Source organism: Mandrillus leucophaeus, unplaced genomic scaffold (assembly GCF_000951045.1).
Source record: "Mandrillus leucophaeus isolate KB7577 unplaced genomic scaffold, Mleu.le_1.0 Scaffold837, whole genome shotgun sequence".
Lineage (NCBI taxonomy): Eukaryota > Metazoa > Chordata > Mammalia > Primates > Cercopithecidae > Mandrillus > Mandrillus leucophaeus.
Window position 1 is genome coordinate 541,808 of NW_012109108.1, and position 21,426 is coordinate 563,233.

The following is a 21,426-nucleotide window of genomic DNA, read 5'->3' on the forward strand; positions in this document are numbered from 1 at the left end:
CACAGCTGAGAGAGGAAAAGAACACAGATCTTGCATGGTTCAGATTTTTCTTTATAGGTCCAGGAGTAAGGTAAGATATCAAATCTTTGCTTTTATAATTTGAAGAACCAAAATCAGTGAACTCTGCAGGATAGATTATCAAGTTCACCCTAAATGCTTGATTAGGTCAATGATTTGAACCAGGGAAGAAAGTTTCACATCTAGAGGATAAGAGAAATATACTTAAACAGGTTACACCATAAATCAACATCACACTTTAATTTTATACTCTATTTCTGTAAATTACAAAAACATTGATTCAGTTGCTTAGTTCTAATATGTTATTCTTAGACTACCAAGTGGAAATTATCTGGTTTTGGACTGGTATTGTCAAATCTCTATTGAAGTACTTTCAACATAGACATTAAAATTGTTATAATAATAAGTCCCTAGTTGGTTAGCCCTAGTCATGACCTCCCATGGTCTGAAGGGCCTGCTCCTCTCCTTGTAGGGCAGCACCAGGAGATCATCTTGTTCGTTAATGCATTCAACCACATCATATGTCTCCAAATGAGTTTTTTGTTCAAGCTAAAAGGACAAGCAAACAATTTTGTTTTTTATAAACAGCTTGTCTGAGAGAAAATAGTTATATTGTAGAAATTTACAAATATAACTTTTTAAATTTTAAATTCCAAAATGTAAGTAAATACTATAGAATTCACCCAACTATTCCTTTGATTGAACAATAATAATGATTTTTGTCATAAATTTTAAGTAAAGTCTTTATAAAGCTAAAGATCACAACTTATTTTCTAGATATATCATACAAAAATGAAAATTATAATCCTTCTTGGATTCCTGGGAGCCACATTGTCAGCCCCAGTAAGTGATTTTATGGCACTACTGATCTCATTGTGTTAAACCTTCAACAATCCCTTCTTTTTACTATTTCTGATTTCTTTTTCATTTTTACTTTTAGCTTATCCCGCAGCGTCTTATGTCTGCCAGCAATAGCAATGAGGTTAGTTTAAATAGTTAAACAATCTCCTCCTTTCTTTTTAATGGAAATCAAGTGGGAAGAGATAAATGTCGTCATTTGGTTTATACTGTGTTCCTCTCCACTAGCTTTTATGTATATCCAAGCACATTTCTAATGTTCATGTTTGATTGTATAACAGGTTACCTCTAAAATATTATTCTACTTCCCTTGCTTGACTGTTAATTCTTCAAAGGCACATACAATATTGTTTATATCTTTTTGTTCTAATAACACCTAATACAGGTGTATATAGGTGTTTAAAAGCATAAAATGACTAAACCACTGGAATGAGCTAACGTTGTGCAATCTCAGACCCAACAGGGGAGAGGTTGCTAAATCCAAACTTTGCTTTAAATATAACTTCTAATCACTGTAATTCAATGTAAGCCTAGTGAGAAAATGTCTCACTTCTAACAAGAAATTGAGCAACCAGCTGTGACTTGGGCTATATTTATAGTAAACATTATTCTTACTCATTTTAGTGTGTAGTAATCTTGATTTCATATTATTTTTCCTTTTCTAGCTACTTCTTAATCTTAATAATGGTCAACTTTTGCCACTACGACTTCAGGTACCTCCATTTCAATAATTACTTTATGGGGAACATTTTTCTGTTGCTCATTTCTTATGTTATTTTGTATGAAAACAAAATGTTTCCTGATCCTATTTCTGAAATCTCAATTTTTAATGTTATGAATTTGTCTCATATATTCTAGTGGCCATTTGTTTGAAGGTTAAAGTAAAAACTGTAATTTGATTAACACTTATTTATTGAGAACTTGGTATATGCCAGGCACTAATTCTCACAACTATGAGATAGTTAAAAGTAATTATTTCACACAAAGTCATGCCCAGTTAACCAGTAACAGCAGGTTGGGGGGGCTTAGGGTTAAGGTAGGGGAAAATACACAAGGTTTAAAACAAGTCTGGCATATGCAGATGTTGTGCTCTTTTATCAACCTTGTCCTGCCCCATATTTCTCAGGCCGTCGGGAATTTAGCATTTGCTTCACATTATTTGCTTGGTTCAAAATGAATCAAGATCCTGTCCTTTTTTATATTGCAGCATTGGAGGTATAGAAATTGTTTGTATTTTGTCTCTTTCTTGCTCAGGACTGACCTTTAAATTCTTTTTGGCATGAAGGGAACATGCTTTCTTTCCTTTGTGTCTTTTTAGGGCCCACTTAATTCATGGATTCCACCTTTCTCTGGAGTTTTACAACAGCAGCAGCAGGCTCAAATTCCAGGACTCGCCCAATTCTCTTTATCAGCTCTAGACCAGTTTGCCGGACTGTTCCCAAATCAGATACCCTTCCCAGGACAGGCCAGTTTTGCCCAAGGAGCCCAGGCAGGCCAAGTTGACCCCTCACAGGCTCAAACACCGCCTCAGACACAACCAGGCCCCAATCACGTAAGTCACGCCTCTCTGATTTTGTTCTGAGGAGAGAGAACTGCATGTTGAATTTGACAATGAATATGAATCAGCTTTGAAATAGGCAGGGGTTTTTGAACAATATTTTTTCTCGTAATATGTTTCTACCATCACTGTAAGTTCTTTTTTATCTGATTTCTAAGATGAAAAATATTTAAATCAGCTACTCTAGGATACAGCAACAAACCAAAAAAGTTAAAAACAAGTCTAGGATAAGATAGGAAAACTTCAATAAAAGGCAGTTTATGTTGCTGACAGTACATGTAACACATGACGTTTTGTCGTGGAAACTTGCTAACAAATGATAAATTTATATGACTAGCTCTATGAAAAGCAGCTCAGAGATTTTAAATAACAAAGTCAAACATACATTTTTATATAATTCTTTTTTTGGCAGGTGATGCCCTATGTGTTCTCCTTCAAAATGCCTCAAGAGCAAGGACAGGTAAATGGATGTAACAACACTGCCCATAGAGGTGGCTACATACACTCTCCACAGCACTTTCTATTTCTAGCTCTGACTCCTACAGCAGGGCTCTAAAACCTATATAATGATATCACTGTCTAGATAACATCATTGCTGGGCCAGTATCAGTTTGTTGATGTTGGGCTCACTTAACAACTTCTTAAGAACAGGCAGCTAAGAGGAGTCTCCAGGACCCCTGAATTTCCAGGGCATTGCTATGTTGAGAGTAAAAGAGCTCAATAAGCCCCAGGTCATGTCCTCTCTGCATCCAAAGTGCTGGAAGTTGGGAAAAACCCAAGAGATATACCATGGACTGACTTTATCCAACTTTAAATTTTGCTAATGAAGGAGATGCATTAAGGTGATAATATATGATATGATGTAGAGATAAGAAACACTTGCCTATGTTATTTGGCAGTTACGAAATTCTGCTCAAAATATTTTAGGCTTCTTGTACATTTCCAATTTGAATCCATATTACAATCAACTGGTAATTATTTCCATTAAATAGGAGAATCTTTTAAAAGTGAATGCAAACTAGTATAATCACATTAATAGGGAAAACCCTATAAATATCAGGATTATTAATTTTATAATATTCTGGGTTCAAAGAAACAGTATTATAAATAAATTATATTATTCATCAGCAGAATATTGGCCTTTTCATTAAAAGTTACAGTGTTTGGCTCTACTGTAATTATAACTATATAACTTTGTCCCACATCCACTCCCATTACAAAACAAAAGTTACTTCTAGACATTATCTCATTCTATGACATAAGCATTTAGAGAATTAGATATATAACTAGAATTACTTCATCTTAAGAATCAAGAAACCTAGTCTTAATGAGATCAATTTCCCGATCCCATTGAAAGTAAATAGCTGAGTTGGAATGTAATTGTCCTCCCCTTCTGTCTCCTTCTTTAACCACTAAACCAGTAGCTCTCCACCCTGGCTTTACATTATAATCTCTGCTGGTAATTTTGAAAATTACAAATGTCTGAACCCTATCCCGATGAATCAATACTCCATGAATTGGTCATCTTCTAAAATGCTCAAATGTGATTTTGATTCTTAGCCAGGATTAAGAATGCTTGTACAAAATATAATCCTCCTGAAACCCTAGTTATTTTATTTAACTCTCATGTCTAAAACAGTCTCTTACTTTATGCAAATAAACAAAACAGCATACAAAAGTTAACATATGTACTAAGATTTTCATTTTCTATGAACATATACACATATAAACAGACACAGACATATAAGTAGAAGACAATAATATAAATGGAAGCCACAAGGTAACGTAGGTGGTGAAGTTTCAGATGATTTTGTTTGTTACTTGTCTACGTCTTGATTTACCAAATATGCTAAAATATATATGGATTATTTCAATAAAGTGGCAATTCTTAAAGTCAATACATTCATAGCATTTCATTTAATATGGCAGAATGTCTAATGTCACATTCTGCAGAATGATGATTCTCAAAAATATAGGGAAAGTGCTGCATAGGCTATCTTTCACTTAGGTATTTGCAAAGTAATTTGTATATAAAGTTTCCGAGATGTCCTTTGGGGGAAAAAAAAAAAAAAAAAGCTCTTTTGCTTTCTTCAACCCACTATTTCCTAAGTGTATTTGACCAAGCAACCTTAAAAACCAAGTCCAGCATTACCTGGGATACAAGCTGTTTCCAAAGTTTGGAAAGGGATGCTTCATCTATTTGCTTTGTATTTAATCATATAAAGCTGCTAGACATAAAACAGCTTTTGAATAAAATTGACATTAGAAGATAAAAAGTATGTCCTATGCTGATGTAATGGAATCTCTTGTATCCTTCTCTTTTTACAAGTAGATGTTTGAATACTATCCAGTTTACATGCTCCTACCCTGGGAACAACCTCAGCAAACAGTTCCTAGGTCACCTCAACAAACAAGACAGCAGCAGTATGAGGAGCAGGTACTGCAAACGTTTTATTTTAATCTTACTAGTTCCACTTGAAAATAGAGCAAATAAGGTATGTTACCATAGAAAAAAGTTTCTGAATATATTTAATGTGAACACTCAATAGCATGAAATGGGCATAAGAGGGTAGATACAGTGTTCTCTGCTATAAATCATTTGTGTAAACTTATTTGGTAATATTCCAAGGCTGGATTTTTAACCAATGACGTCAGTAAGTGGACTTCAATAGAATCAAGGTCAAAAAGCTGAATAACCTTGAAAAGTGAAGTTTTCTCACTAAAATTTACTATCATCCACCTTTCCACATATGTGTGAGTGGTTACTATTTAAAAATAATAAATGACAAAAATATTAGCTACCTTGATGAAAGATATATTTGATTACTGGATTTTGAGATACAATTAGATACCATTATATTGAATTTTGTGAAACTGCAATAAATTTTTTGAATTCTAACATAAATTCAGGTGGCTCATATATAATTAACATCCTTCCTGTTAGAATGAAAGTGTCTTTTATATAGTTTAATCGTAACTCTAAAACCTGGCATTACAAACTACAGAAAACTCAAATTATGCTTTTAAAAACTGGTAGTATTAATTGTAATTGTCATGTTGCTTTAAAGGGAAAGAGACAGTTTTATCCTAGAAATGATATGGTATTAAAAAGATTCTTGCTAATTTAAAAATAATTAATTTTTACTTACTGGAACATATAAACTTTAAAAATGCTTTTAATTTATATAAAAAGATATATAAGTTTAAGTAATCATTTACTGTAAACTTGTGACAAGAATAATCACAGAAAATATGATACTTTTTTAAAAAATCTGACAGATACCATTCTATGATCAATTTGGATACATTCCACAACTAGCAGAACCTGTAAGTAAATGCATATTTTTCATTAAAAAAAAAAATTTGAAACTACTTGCTTCATTGTTTACTAAATATATAAATGCGCTTCAGCCAATGACGACCAGAAGAGCACCTCTAATTGAACAAAACTGTATATCCACTCAATACAAGGAGGAGAACACACATGTGGGGAGTCTTGGGCGTCTTAATAGGAAAGTATTAGAATGACTTCTCACACGATTTGGGCTTCTTTTAGGTAATTTGGGGAAGATTGCAAAGAAGTGGTGATTCACTCTGGAGTAGCTATTTTCAAAAGTAGGGTAACTCTGTGATTATTTTAAAAGCTCATTCCTCTAAGGCAAGGATAGTGGAGCAAGGCGAAAGCTTTAATGGGTAAAGAAGCATCAGTCGCTCACATTAGCCAAGATGTGAGAACACCTGGTATTTTCGTGACTTGTATGGTGACCTTACTTTAGACAAAATTTTGAAGTTGTCTTGGTTTTTTCCACCCCGTCTGATGTTGGTGTTCTGTAGAATTGTTTATGCTCAACAGGTGAGCACCTGGTCCTAGTAGAGAATGTTAGAAAGTAGCACTTCCAGAGCAGACGCAGAGGTGAGATGTCAAGCCGTTTCTCTAATAGCAAGAATTAAACTATTATTTCTGTTTTTAGCAAAATAATTTAATAAGTTTGGGAGTGTTTTACTACTCTGGTACTCTGGGTGGCCAAAGAGCATATTTTCATAGATCACTGATTTAGACTTTTAAAACTTTTTTGTTTTTAGGCTATACCAGGAGGACAGCAGCAACTAGCTTTTGATCCCCAACTAGGCACAGCTCCTGAAATTGCTGTGATGGTAAGATTCCTTACAACACTTTGCCAGCTACTGGAAATCAACAATTGACAACTTACTGCACTAATGCTCATTTTAATATCATCTCTGTTATAATTCCATCAATAATTTTTGCTTCTTCTTCTTCTTCTTACAATATTTCGCCAGTGAAGATTCAGTTTACTCTTACTCAGTTCATCAATATTTTTGAGTATGCTATACCAGATACTCTTTCATGCACCTTTATTTAAAAGCAGATATTAAGAGACAATTAATGTTTGCTGGTATATATTCATGGTCTTTTATGTAGCTTACAATTCAAAAAACCTAATAATAGAACTTATTTTTTTAATGTAATGCTTGTGTTGCATCTCAGTCCTGTTGCTTTACATTCTTCCCAATTTTGGCCTTCTTGTTGAACTTATGACAACTTTGTTTTCATTCTCATTCTCTATAGTCAACAAGAGAAGAGATACCATATTTACAAAAAGAAGTGATAAACTTTAGACATGACAGTGCAGGAGTTCTCATGCCCTCGACTTCACCAAAACCCAGCACAACCAATGTTTTCACTTCTGCTATAGACCGAACTATTACCGCAAAGTTCCCAGAAGAGAAGGTAGAGTTATGAAAACTTCATTTTATGTAAAAAATATTGTCTAATGAAAAAATACAGTGCAAAAATTAGTGCTTTAATTTATAGGACTTAGTCATGAAATTAAGAAGATAACTAATGAAAAATATGTGGTCTTAACTCTGAATAAGGTGGCCGAAAGTTATTTTTGATAATCAATTAATCAGAATATAATTTAATTTGAATTTAATAACAGCTTCTTATGAATGTCCTTTTCTCACTAGGCCAAGACTGATAGTCTAAGGGAACCATGAGAAGTTGCCCTAATCATTCAGAGATTTGGGTAGGTATTTACCAAAGTCATGCATTAGGTGCCATGACAATTCCTACATAGAAGACAAAAGATAAAAGTTGTCAGAGGAGCTAATGGAGTTCTTACCAAAGTAGTTATAAAAATAAGTTAACTATATATACTTACAAAATTAATAGTGAATATGGACTTCAACAGTTTTTAAAAACAAAATTAAATTTTGAGAATCATGTCTGCCTATACTATAAGCTTGGTATACTCTCTGAAAACACGAATACTAGATATGCTAGGTCGATTATAAAAGACATTCTATAGATACTCTATACAAACTCAATTATCCCAAATCATCATTTCAATTTGCAAGCTAAACATTGTAATAATTCCAATATGTGTATTAGTTTGAAATAAAATAAAAATCTCAAAATGATAAAGAAATTGTACAACGAAAAGAAAATTTCAAATTCCATGACTTTTATATCAGACATAATCTTGAACTAATTACCTGTTTTAATCAGCTTGGTTGGCTATGAGGCTACAATAGGAGTTTGATAGAAGGGCAGTCTGGGAACAGCACCAAAAAGTAAAAACGTACACTGAAAAGCAAACAATTTAACCTGAAGGGCAAACTAAAAGACAAAGTTTTTGAAATCTCCTCCCTGCTGCCATGAGCCTCTTTTGATCTCTCCTTCCATAAAAATGAGCACTCAGCATTCTTCAGATGAAAAACATCTATAAAAATACAACTGAGTGAATAGTAATAATACCTCTTTAGGAAAGCCTCCTTACTAATGTACAATATTGTACAAGGCAAATCAAGTTATTCAGTAAGAAATACTAAAGAGATTTCAGTATTTTATGGCCTTTTTTCTGTATGTATGAAAGCCAGTGAAAGAACAGCTTTCTATTTCTTTAATAAACAATTTGTAAGGTATCTAAGACATTTTATGCAAAGCAGTCCAATGATATTAAAATGTTTCTCTATTATATTTTTCAGGGAAAAAGATGTGGCCGTGCCTTGGATATAATTTTAGGCTATTAGCTAATGCTAGTATCAGTTCTTTGGAATACATGAAATATCTTGATTCTTCTTCTAAATTTGTTTTTACTTATAAATGTTATTAAACTCTTTAAATATGTCATAGAAAATAATAAAATCATGTAATGAGTCTTGTTTTACAAAATTATATGTATTTTCAAATATCCTATCATTGTATAAGCTGGAATATAATAACACTGAGAATAAAGCTAGTATCATTAAATTAATTGGATAATTGCATTAGTAAATGATGCCTCTGGAAAATGGTAGTTCCCATGAAAATAAGTATATTGTCATTGGATGGATGATGAGTGTTGTGTTTGGAACTGATGAAGTAAAATATGTATCTAGATTTGACACGTCATCTGTTTATTTCCCTCAGGTCCATTCAGTCAGCTTCCTTCTGAGACATTCTCATGACAATCAAAATTATTTGGTGGCAGATATCATAAAGTGCTTATTCCTAATATGACACAGTTACATAGAGAAGTGTCTGTCCTTACTCAAAAGGGTAGGAAAGCGTATGATTGTTTGGGGGAGGCAGCATCCTGTAGAGACTAAGGTAGAGATTGTGGGTTTCATCAGATCTGGCTTTCAATCTAGCTTTTAATCTTCAGCAAGTCACTTCACTTTTATGAGTGTCACCATTTTTAGGTATAAATTGAAGATAACACCTTTTACAATTTCTGAAAGAACTACATGAACTAACACATGAATATACCTCACTCATAAAAATGTTATATTTTTCCCTTCACATGTGAATATGAAAGTATTTGTATGTTTAACTTATTTTTTCAACTTTAGACTATCAGCTGAAATTTTTAGAAAATAGGAAAATTGGTATTCGATATAATATAGATGTGTGTGTTGATGTGTTTGAGTAAGTGTATGTAAAACAAAAAAAATGAATGAGCTAAGTGAATGAATAAATGAATGAATGAATATGTATTAGGTGGTTTCCAATAAACTTGGTGAGCATTCCAGGCTTTAAAGTAGATCACAATTCCTAGAATCTTACCTGTTTCAGCATTTAGTAATGTTATGACCCTAGAATCTACTACTTGCTTTTTGGAAGAGTAACCCAATACTCATCCATTCTACTTTCATTTTATTCTGCATCCTTTTTCCCTAAATTTATGTACTGAATGAATATAATTCTGGGTAATTGACTGATATCTTAATATTAGAAATGACAGAGAGAGCCAAACAATAATATGTCTGGTAAAAGAAAAAAATCAGGTATTCTGAAGCTATGAACCTTGTACACAAAATTCCAATAGTTTACAGGATCAAGGAAAAAAATACATGAGGTAATTCATACTAAAATCTTAGAATACATCCTGGAACATAGTGAGTACTCAGCTTTTCTCTTTAATGAGGAGAATAAAAGGAGTGATCAGAGACTAAAGAGGAAAGATAAGTGCAACATAACAATTCAGTTCAAGAGGGAACAGTGAAGAACTCTGAAAAAAACTATAAAACTAAGTATCAAGTTATAAGAAACTCAAAAGTTTGGCAGTATGAGGGGCTATGATAATAAATACTTTGAAAAAGATGTTGTGATAATTTTACGTGTCTACTTGGCTTGGCTAAAGGATGATCAAATAGCTGGTAAAACATTATTTTGGGTGTGTCTATGAGGATGTTTCTGGAAGATAGCATTTCAGTTAGTAGACTGAGAAAAGAAGATCATCTTCATCAATGTGGGTGGGAATCATCTAATCCACTGAGGCCAAAATGGAAGAAAAAGGCAGAGGAAAGGCAAATTTGCTCTCTCTGCTTGAGCTGGGACATCCATCTTCTCCTGCCTCAGACGTTGTAGCTCCTGGTCTCCGGCCTTTAGATTGGACCCAAAATTTACTTTGGATTTGGACTGGAACAATTTCACTGACTTTCCTGGGAGCTTGCATATGGCAGATCCTGGAACTTCTCAGCCTCCATAATCATATAAGCAAATCTTTCAAAATAGATTTCTTTCTATATATCCACATAAAAGTATACCTCAGTGATATTGTGGGTTTGGTTTCAGAACACTACAAAGTGAATATCACAATAAAGCAAGTCATATGAATTTGTTGGCTTCCCAGTGCTTATAAAAGTTGTGTTTATACTACATTATAGTCTCTTAAGTATGAAATAGCATTATGTATAAAACCACAGTGTATATACCTTAATTAAAATATTTTGTTACTAAGAATGCTAGTGAAGTGAGCACTTACTTGCCGCAAACATTCAATATGTAAAAAACACAAAATCTGCAGCCAGGCATGGTGGTTTACCCCCGTAATTCCAGTGACTCGGGAGGATGAGGCAGAATGATTGCTTGAGGCCAAGAGTTCAAGACCACCCTGGGCAAGAGAGCAAAAAAAATGTCTCTCTCAACAAACAAAAATGCCCTTGAGTCCAAGAGTTCAAGATTGCAGTGAACTGTGATCACACCACTACCTTCCAGCCTGAGTGACAGAGTGAGACTCTGTCTTTAAAAAAAAAAAATAGATAAAATCATAATAATTTTATAGAACACAAAATCTGTGAAACACAAAGCAAAGCATAATAAAATCAGGTATACCTGTATATCTTACTGGTTTTGTTTCTCTGAAGAATACTGACTGATATTATGGAGATTATACAAATGTAATATTACATATACAAGAGCATAAAGTAGATAAATACTACATAAATAAAGTAATGCAACAATAAACATTAACATGAATGTTGGCTAGGCACAGTGGTGCACACCTAAAATCCCAGTGCTTTGGGAGGCCAAGGTGGGAGGACTTTGTAAGGCCAGGATTTGGAGACCATCCTGGACAACATAGCAACACCCCATCACTAAAAAAAAGAAGAAGAAAAAAAAAATTAATGTCCAACCAAACATACTAATTTTCTTTTTTTTTTCCAGGCAATATTAATAGGACCTTATTACTCTGGATAGTTTTATATTACTCTGATCCAATTGAATGACTCAAGACTTGAAAACAAATTACCTAATCTTTAACTATTCAGTACCCAATCTGTTACAGAAAGACGTTAACTTTTGTTTAGCTATTCAACTGCAACCACCAGTTTAAATACCTGAATACTGCAATCACCATCAGTGAAATATTCCACATTTTCAAAATATTATATAAAGGAACTTTAAATTCTATCATTTTTGTTGACAAAGTTAGAAAGAGTATAAAGTTTAAGGAAACATCATCAGAATACATGCAGAGAACTGTAGTTTTTATTTCTTTTACCCCTGGCGTCCCAATATCCCCTTACTCCCAGCCTCATAAGAAAAGGGCAAAGCAGGAAAAGCTGTTAGATTTTGAACAGGTTTTGACCAGAAAAGTTTTATATAGAAAATTTCTCTAAAATCAGCTTTGCTTACATTTGGTAATTCTCAAAACTTTCCCTACCAATAATTCTCCACTGGATGTTTCCTATCTAGATAAAACAGCATTAGTTCAAGAATGAAATATAGACTAATACAGGAACAGAAAACCAAACACCACATGTTCTCACTCATAAGGGGGAGTTGAATAATGAGAACACATGGACACAGGGAGGGGAACATCACGCACAGGGGCCTGTTGGGGGTGGGAAGCAAGGAGAGGCGAGAGCATTAGGACAAATGCCTAATGCATGTGGGGCTTAAAACTTAGATGACAGGTTGATAGGTGCAGCAAACCACCATGGCACATGTACACCTATGCAACAAACCTGCATGCTCTGCACATGTATCACAGAACTTAAAGTAAAATTTTTAAAAAAGAATGAAATATGGAATCCAGGCATGACTTCACCTCCTCCATTACATCTATATTCAGTCTATTATCATAGCCTAATAGAGTAATACTTTCATTTTAAGTGTATAGTGTGAAAAATGTATATATTTTGTAACTATCACCCCGTCAAGATACAGAACATCTCCAACACCCCATAAACTTCTTTCGTAGTCTTCTCTAATCAATCTAGTCTCCCCACTCTCATGCCAAGCAACTATTTTCATATTTCAATCAACATATATTAATTTAGCCTATTCTGAGTTTTTATATAAATTAAATCATACATGATGTATTCTTTCGTGTCTGGCTTCGTGATTCATTCATTTTATTGCTTAAGTGGTATATTACATTGCATTAATATATGTCATTTTCTTCATCCATTCTCCTGTTGTTGAACATTTGAGTTGTTTCCAATTATTGGATATCAGAAATAAAGCTGCGATGAACATTCTTGTACACTTTTTTGTAAACACATGTTTTCATCTCTTAAGTAAATACCAAGACATAGCTCTAACTCAAAAGATATGTATATGTTATGAGAGACTGTTAAATAGTTTCTAATGTGGCTCTTCCATTTTATACCCTTATTTGGAGTATATAAGGATTCCAGTTCCTCTAATTTCTGATGCACAATTATTATAGAATTGTCTTTTCTTAAAATTGTTTTTATAAATTCCTCTTTTGTCACACATCCCTTAAATGTTAACCTTCAAAGAGGTTGACCTCAGTCGTCTTTTCTCCTCTCTCTCAAAAAATGGCTGCATAGATTTTTTAAAAAATTGCTGCATGGCTGGAAACCATCATTCTCAGCAAACTGTCACAAGAACAGAAAACCAAACACCGCATGTTCTCACTCATAGGTGGGAACTGAACAATGAGATCACCTGGACGCAGGAAGGGGAACATCACACACTGGGGCCTGTTGTGAGGTGGGGGGAGGGTGAAGGGATAGCATTGGGAGATATACCTAATGTAAATGAGGAGTTAATGGGTGCAGCACACTAACATGACACATGTATACATGTGTAACAAACCTGCACGTTGTTCACATGTACCCTAGAACATAAAGTATAATTTTAAAAAATTGCTGCATGAACATTTCCATTTTGACTTTAATAGGATTTATAAAAAGGTACAGGCTCCTAAATCTGTATCTCAGCATATTTACAGTCTCATATATTAAATAGTTCTGGATTCTGTGTTTTATTTTAAAATGTTCAAAGAGGCATCTCATGGTTTAATTTGCATTATCCTGATGACTAATTGTGTTATATTTGTTTCTATGCTTATCAGTCATTAGTATAACATGTTCTTTGAAGTGTACTACTTCTGCATATAGCTTTTAAATAATTTTTAAAAGAAAAAATATATTTACTTACATATTTACCAATTTCAGTGCTCTTCCTTCCTATAGGTCTGAGTTTTCATCGACTATAATTTCCCTTTTATTTCAAGAAATGTCTCCAAAATTTATTTGGTTTGTATCTGATGGTTATAAATTCCCCCATTTTTTATTTATCAAAAAATGCCTTTATTATGCCCACATTTTGTAGACTTTTTTAAAATATAGAATTCTAAGTTGACTGATTTTTTTTCTTTCCTCACTTTAAAATTGTTCTAACATTATCTTCTGGTCTCTATTGGTTTGGATAAAAAATCAACTGCCATTCATATTGATGTTCCCCTGTATGCAGTGTATCTTTTTCTAGAGCTGCTTTTATGACTTTCTCTGTCTCTTTGGTGTTCAGCAGTTTGACTCTAGGAGACTTAACTGTGGCTAATTTTGTAGGAATCATATTAGGTGTGCACTTTGCTTTCTGAATCTGTGAATTGATTTTGACAAAAATTGGAAAAGTTTCATCAGTACTTCTTTGACTATTTTTCTGTTTCATTTTTTTTCTCTTCTCTCATTCTTACAACTCCAATTACATGTATATTGGATTAATTGATACTATTTCTTAGGTCATTGAGCCTTTGTTGATTTATATTTTCTGAGCACTTCAGTTTGAAAATTTCCATTTACCTTCAGCTTCACATATTCTTTCTTTTATTAGAGCCAATCTGCTTCTGCTACTGATACCATCTAATAAATACATCCAGTTTTTAAAAATTTTAAGTTTAGGATTTTTTATTTAATTTTTGACACTTTTCTTAGAGTTCCAGAAATTTTCTAACTCATCACTCGATATACTCAGCATATTCCTATCAATCTTTTAGCATGTTTATTCTAGTTGAAGTGTCTTTTTATTATTATTACAATTTAAGTTATGGGTACATGTGCACAATGTGCAGTTTTGATACATAGGTATAGAAGTGCCACGTTGGTTTGCTGCACTCATCAACTCATCATTTACATTAGGAATTACTCCTAATGCTATCCCTCCAGCAGCCTCCCACTCCCTGACAGGCCCTGGTGGGTGATGTTCCCCACCCTGTGTCCAAGTGATCTCATTGTTCAATTCCCACCTATGAGTGAGAACACACAGTGTTAGGTTTTCTGTCCTTGCAATAGTTTGCTGAGAAAGATGGTTTCCAGCTTCATCCAAGTCCCTGCAAAGGACATGAAATCATCCTTTTTTATGGCTGCATAGTATTCCATGGTGTCTATGTGCCATATTTTCTAAATCCAGTCTATCACTGATGGACATTTGGGTTGGTTCAAAGTCACTATTGTGAATAGTGCCGTAATAAACATACGAGTGCATGTGTCTTTATAGTAGCATGATTTATAATCCTTTGGGTATATACCCAGTAATGGGATGACTAGTCAAATGGTATTTCTAGCCCTAGATCCTTGAGGAATTGCCACACTGTCTTCCACAATGCTTGAACTAGTTTACAGTTCCACCAACAGTGTAAAAGCATTCCTATTTCTCCACATCCTCTCCAGCACCTGCCGTTTCCTGACTTTTTAACGATTGCCATTCTAACTGGCGTGAAATGGTATCTCATTGTGGTTTTGATTTGCATTTCTCTGATGATCAAGTGATGATGAACATTTTTTTATGTGTCCGTTGGCTGCGTAGATGTCTTCTTTTGACAAGCGCCTATTTATATCCTTTGCCCACTTTTTAATGGGGTTGTCTTTCTCTTGTAAATTTGTTTGAGTTCTTTGTAGATTCTGGATATTAGCGCTCTGTAGGAAGGGTAGATTGCAAAAATTTTCTTCTGTTCTGTAGGTTGCCTGTTCACTGCGATGGTAGTTTCTTTTGCCATGCAGAAGCTCTTTAGTTTAATTAGATCCCATTTGTCTATTTTAGCTTTTGTTGCCATTGCTTTTGGTGTTGTAGTCATGAAGTCCTTGCCCATGCCTTTGTCCTGAATGGTATTGCCTAGGGTTTCTTCTAGGGTTCTTATGGTTTTAGGTCTAACACTTAAGTCTTTAATCCATCTTGAATTAATTTTTGTATTAGGTGTAAGGAAGGGATTCAGTTTCAGCTTTCTACATGTGGCTAGCCAGTTTTCCCAGCACCATTTATTAAATAGGGAATCCTTTCCCCATTTCTTGTTTTTGTCAGGTTTGTCAAAGATCAGACAGTTGTAGATGTGTTGTATTATTTCTGAGGGCTCTGTTCTGTTCTGTTGGTCTATATATCTGTATGAGTAGGAGTACCATGCTGTTTTGGTTACTGTAGCCTGGCAATATAGTTTGAAGTCAGGTAGCGTGATGCCTCCAGCTTTGTTCTTTTGGGTTAGGATTGTCGTGGCCATGCGGGCTCTTTTTTGAGTCCGTATCAACTTTAAAATAGTTTTTTGCAATTCTGTGAAGAAAATCATTGGTAGTTTGATGGCGATGGCATTGAATCTATAAATTACTTTGGGCAGTATGGCCATTTTCACGATATTATATTCTTCCATTTGTTTGTGTCCTCTTTTATTTCATTGAGCAGTGGTTTGTAGTTCTCCTTGAAGAGGTCCTTCACATCCCTTGTAATTTGGATTCCTAGATATTTTATTCTCTTTGTAGCAATTGTGAATGGGAGTTCACTCATGATTTGGCTCTCTGTCGGTTCTTGGTGTATAAGAATACTTGTGATTTTTGCACATTGATTTTGTATCTTGAGACTTTGCTGATGTTGCTTAGCAGCTTAAGGAGATTTGGGGCTGTGATGATGGTGTTTTCTAAATATGCAATCATGTCATCTGCAAACAGGGACAATTTAACTTCTTCTTTTCCTAATTGAATACCTTTTATTTCTTTCTCTTGCCTGAATCCCCTAGCCAGAACTTCCAACACTCCTATGTTGAATAGGAGTGGTGAGAGAGGGCATCCTTGTCTTCTGCCGGTTTTCAAAGGGAATGCTTCCAGTTTTTCCCATTCAGTATGATATTGGTTGTGGGTTTGTCATAAATAGTTCTTGTAATTTTGAGATACATTCTATCAATACCTAGTTTATTGAGAGTTTTTAGCATGAAAGGGTGTTGAATTTTGTTGAAGGCCTTTTCTGCATCTGTTGAGATTATCATGTGGTTTTTGTCATTGGTTTTGTTTATGTGATGTATTACGTTTATTGATTTGTGTATGTTGAACAAGACTTGTATCCCAGGGACAAAGCCAACTTGATTGTGGTGGATATGCTTTTGGATGTACTGCTGGATTCAGTTTGTCAGTATGTTATTGAGGATTTTTGCATCAATTTTCATCAGGCATATTGGTCTAAAATTCTCTTTTTTTGGTCTCTGCTAGGCTTCAGTATCAGGATGATATTGGCCTCATAAAATGAGTTAGGGAGGATTCCCTCTTTTTCTATTGATTGGAATAGTTTCAGAAGGAATGGTAACAGTTCCTCTTTGTAACTCTGGTAGAATTCGGCTGTGAATCAGTCTGGTCCTGGACTTTTTTTGGTTAGTAGGCTCCTAATCATTGTCTCAATTTCAGAGCCTGTTATTGATCTATCTGGAGATTCAACTTCTTCCTGGTTTAGTCTTGGGAGAGTGTATGTGTCCAGGAATTTATCCATTTATTCCAGATTTTCTAGTTTATTTGCATAGAGATGTTTACAGTATTCTCTGATGGTAGTTTATATTTCTGTGGGATCAATGGTGATATCCCCTTTATCATTTTTTATTTTGTCTACCTGATTCTTCTCTCTTTTCTTCTTTACTAGTCTTGCAAGCGGTATATCAATTTTGTTGATCTTTTAAAAAAAACAGCTCCTGGATTCATTAATTTTTTGAAGGGTTTTTTGTGTCTCTCTCTATTTGGTTCTGCTCTGATCTTAGTTATTTCTTTCCTTCTGCTAACTTTTGAATTTGTTTGCTCTGGCTTCTCTACTTCTTTTAATTGTGAGGTTAGGGTGTCAATTTCAGATCTCTCCTGTTTTCTCTTGCAGGCATTTAGTGCTGTAAATTTCCCTCTACACACTGCTTTAAATGCATCCCATTTGTCTTTGTCTTTGTCGTTTGTCATTGTCTTTGTCATTTGTCTTTGTCTTTGTTCTCATTGGTTTCAAAGAACATCCTTATTTCTTCCTTCATTTTGTTATTTACCCAGTAGTCATTCAGGAGCAGGTTGTTCAGTTTCCATGTAATTGTGTGGTTTTGAGTGAGTTTCTTAATCCTGAGTTCTAATTTGATTGCACTGTGGTCTGAGGGACATTTTGTTGTGGTTTCTGTTCTTTCACATTTGCTGAGGAGTGCTTTACTTCCAATTATGTGATTAATTTTAGAATAAGTGTGATGTGGTGCTGAGAAGAATGTATATTCTGTTGATTTGAGGTGGAGAGCTCTGTGGATGTCTATTAGGTCCACCTGGTCCAGAGCTGAGTTCAAGTCCTGGATATCCTTGTTAACCTTCTGTCTCATTGATCTGTCTAATGTTGACAGTGGGGTGTTAAAATCTCCCATTATTATTGTGTGGGAGTCTAAGTCTCCTTGTAGGTCTCTGAGAACTGCTTTATGAATCTGGGTGCTCCTGTACTGTGTGCATATAAATTTAGGATAGTTAGCTCTTCTCGTTGAATTGATCCCTTTACCATTATGTAACGGCCTTCTTTGTCTTTTTTGATCTTTGTTGGTTTAAAGTCTCTTTTATCAGAGACTAGGATTGCAACTCCTGCTTTTTTTGTTTCGTTTTGTTTTCCATTTGCTTCGTAGATATTCCTCCATCCCTTTATTTTGAGCCTATATGTGTCTTTGCACATGAGATGGGTCTCCTGAACACAGCACATTGATGTGTCTTGACTCTTCATCCAATTTGCCAGTCTGTGTCTTTTAATTGGGTCATTTAGCCCATTTACATTTAAGGTTAATATTGTTATGTGTTAATTTTATCCTGTCATTTTGATGTTCGCTGGTGCTACCTTCAGAAGCTCTTGTAAGGCAGGCCTGGTGGTGACAAAATCTCACAACTTTTGCTTGTCTGTAAAGGATTTTATTTCTCCTTCACTATGAAGCTTAGTTTGGCTGGATATGAAATTCTGGGTTGAAAATTCTTTTCTTTAAGAATGTTGAATATTGGCCCCCACTCTCTCTGGCTTGGAGGGTTTCTGCTGAGAGATCTGCTGTTTGTCTGATGGGCTTCCCTTTGTGGGTAACTCGACCTTTATCTCTGGCTTCTCTTAACACTTTTTCCTTCATTTTAACCTTGGAGTATCTGACAATTAGGCCTCTTGGGGTTGCTCTTCTCGAGAAGTATCTTTGTTGTGTTCTCTGTATTTCCTGAATTTGAACATTGGCCTGCCTTGCTAGGTTGGGGAAGTTCTCCTGGATAATAACCTGAAGAGTGTTTTCCAACTTGGTTCCATTCTCCCCATCACTTTTAGGTACACCAATCAAATGTAGATTTGGTCTTTTCACATAGTCCCATATTTCTTGGAGGCTTTGCTCATTTCTTTTTACTCTTTTTTTCTCTAACCTTGTCTTCTCACTTTATTTCATTAATTTGATCTTCAATCACTGATATCCTTTCTTCCACTTGATTGAATCAGCTATTGAAGCTTGTGCATGCATCACAAAGTTCTCATGTAATGATTTTAAGTTCCATCAGGTCATTTAAGGTCTTCTCTACACTGTTTATTCTAGTTAGCCATTTGTCTAATCTTTTTTCAAGGTTTTTAGCTTCCTTGCAATGGGTTTGAACATCTTCCTTTAGCTCAGAGAAGTTTGTTAGTACCGAACTTCTGTAGCCTACTTCTGTCAACTCATCAAAGTCACTCTCCATCCAACTTTGTTCTGTTGTTGGCAAGGAGCTGCAATCCTTTGGAGGAAAAGAGGTGCTCTGATTTTTAGAATTTTCACCTTTTCAGCTCTGATTTCCCCCCATCTTTGTGGTTTTATCTACCTTTGGTCTTTGATGTTGGTAACCTACAGATGGGGTTTTGGTGTAGGTGACCTTTTTGTTGATGTTGATGCTATTCCTTTCTGTTTATTAGTTTTCCTTCTAACAGACAGGTCCCTCTGTTGCAGGTCTGTTGGGGTTTGCTGGAGGTCCACTCCAGACACTGTTTGCCTGGGTATCACTGGCGGAGGCTGCAGAACAGCAAATATTTCAGAACAGCAAATATTGCTGCCTGATCCTTCCTCTGGAAGCTTCATACCAAAGGCGCAGCTGCCTACCTGAGGTGTCTGTCGGCTCCTACGGGGAGGTGTCTCCTAGTTAGGCTACATGGGGGTCAGGAATCCACTTGTGGAGGCAGTCTGTCCATTCTCAGAGCTCAAATGTGGTGCTAGGAGAACCACTGCTCTCTTCAGAGCTGTTGGACAGGGATGTTTAAGTCTGCAGAAGTTGTCTGCTGCCTTTTGTTCAACTATGCCCTGCCCACAGAGGTGGAGTCTAGAGGCAGTAGGCCTGGTTGAGCTGTGGTGGGCTCCACCGAGTTCGAGCTTCCCAGACATTTGTTTACCTACTCAAGCCTCAAGAATGGCAGACACCCCTCCCCTAGCCAGGCTGCAGTCTCACAGATCCATCTCAGACTGCTGCGCTAGCAGTGAGCTAGGTTCTGTGGGCATCAGAGCCACTAAGCCAGGCATGGGAGATAATCGTCTTGTCTACCGGTTGCTAGGACCTTGGGAAAAGCACAGTATTTGAGCAGGGAGTCCCATTTTTCCAGGTAGTCTGTTACAGCTTTCCTCGACAAGGAAAGGGAAATCCCCAGACCCCTTGCATTTCTGGGTGAGGCAATGACCCACCCTGCTTCAGTTCACCCTCCATGGGCTGAACCCACTGTCCAATCAGTCTGAATGAGACGAACTAGGTACCTCAGTTGGAAATGCAGAAATCACTGGTCTTCTGTGTCAATCATGCTGGGAGCTATAAACCAGAGCTCTTCCTATTGAGCCATCTTGGAATGGTTGGAGCCCGGATGAAGTTTTTATCTGCTGATTTCAATATGTAGGTTGTCTATGGATCTATACTGAATGATTTTTGCTCTCAAGTACAGGTCACATTCACTTGCTTCTGTCATATATGTAGGGTTTTTGTTTTGTTTTAGTTTTACTTTGGACTGTATGCTTGACTTTGTAAATGATAAGATAGAAACCCTGTATTCTTTCATCTTCCTCTGAAGAGTGTTGCATTGCTCATATTGTTCTTGTGGAGGTTTTTGTTTTGTTTTGTTTTGTATTATCTTTTTTAAAAAAAATTATTTGCATATTTTTAAGTACCACCAGAGCACTGTTGCTACATGAATATATTGTGTAGTGATAGATCTGGACTTTTAGTGTAACTATCAGCCAAATAAAGTACAATGTGACCATTAAGTCAGTTCTCACCCCTCAGCCCTCTCCCACAATCCCACTTTTCTGAGTATTATTCCGTACTCTATGTCCTTGTATACACATTATTTAGCTTCCACTAGTAAGTGAGGACATGTGGTATTTCATTTTCTGTTTCTGTATCCAACTGAATAATCCATTTAGAAGATTGATGGTACATCAAACCCAACCTATTCAAAACCTAACTTATTTATCTCTTTTTATGTGTTCCTCACTTTTATTTAATCCCTCAGCTGATGATCATCAATCACTCAGTTATCCAAGCAATCAATCTAAGACTCATCCTATTTTTTTCTTGTGCCTTCTCTTCCACATCAAATGGTCATTTACTTTTTCCTTCTTGTAATGTCCTTGAATAAATATCTTCCACTTCTTTTTCTTTTCCTTAGTTTCATTTCTCATTCTCCTAGAGTGTTACGGTAGCCTCTTACTTACAGTCCCTATTCCCAGTATTTT

At 35.4% G+C, this 21,426-nt stretch overlaps 1 protein-coding gene across 1 annotated transcript; it reads left to right on the forward strand.

Moving 5' to 3' along the window:
- Positions 1-797: 797 nt before the first annotated feature.
- On the forward strand, positions 798-8,842 carry ODAM (odontogenic, ameloblast asssociated). Its single transcript, XM_011968289.1, has 11 exons — positions 798-861; positions 959-1,000; positions 1,542-1,589; positions 2,195-2,428; positions 2,847-2,894; positions 4,767-4,871; positions 5,714-5,761; positions 6,518-6,589; positions 7,023-7,184; positions 7,424-7,482; positions 8,444-8,842. Exons 1-10 carry the CDS (start codon positions 811-813, stop codon positions 7,451-7,453), a joined length of 840 nt encoding a protein of 279 aa, XP_011823679.1. The 5' UTR covers positions 798-810; the 3' UTR covers positions 7,454-7,482; positions 8,444-8,842.
- Positions 8,843-21,426: the final 12,584 nt, after the last annotated feature.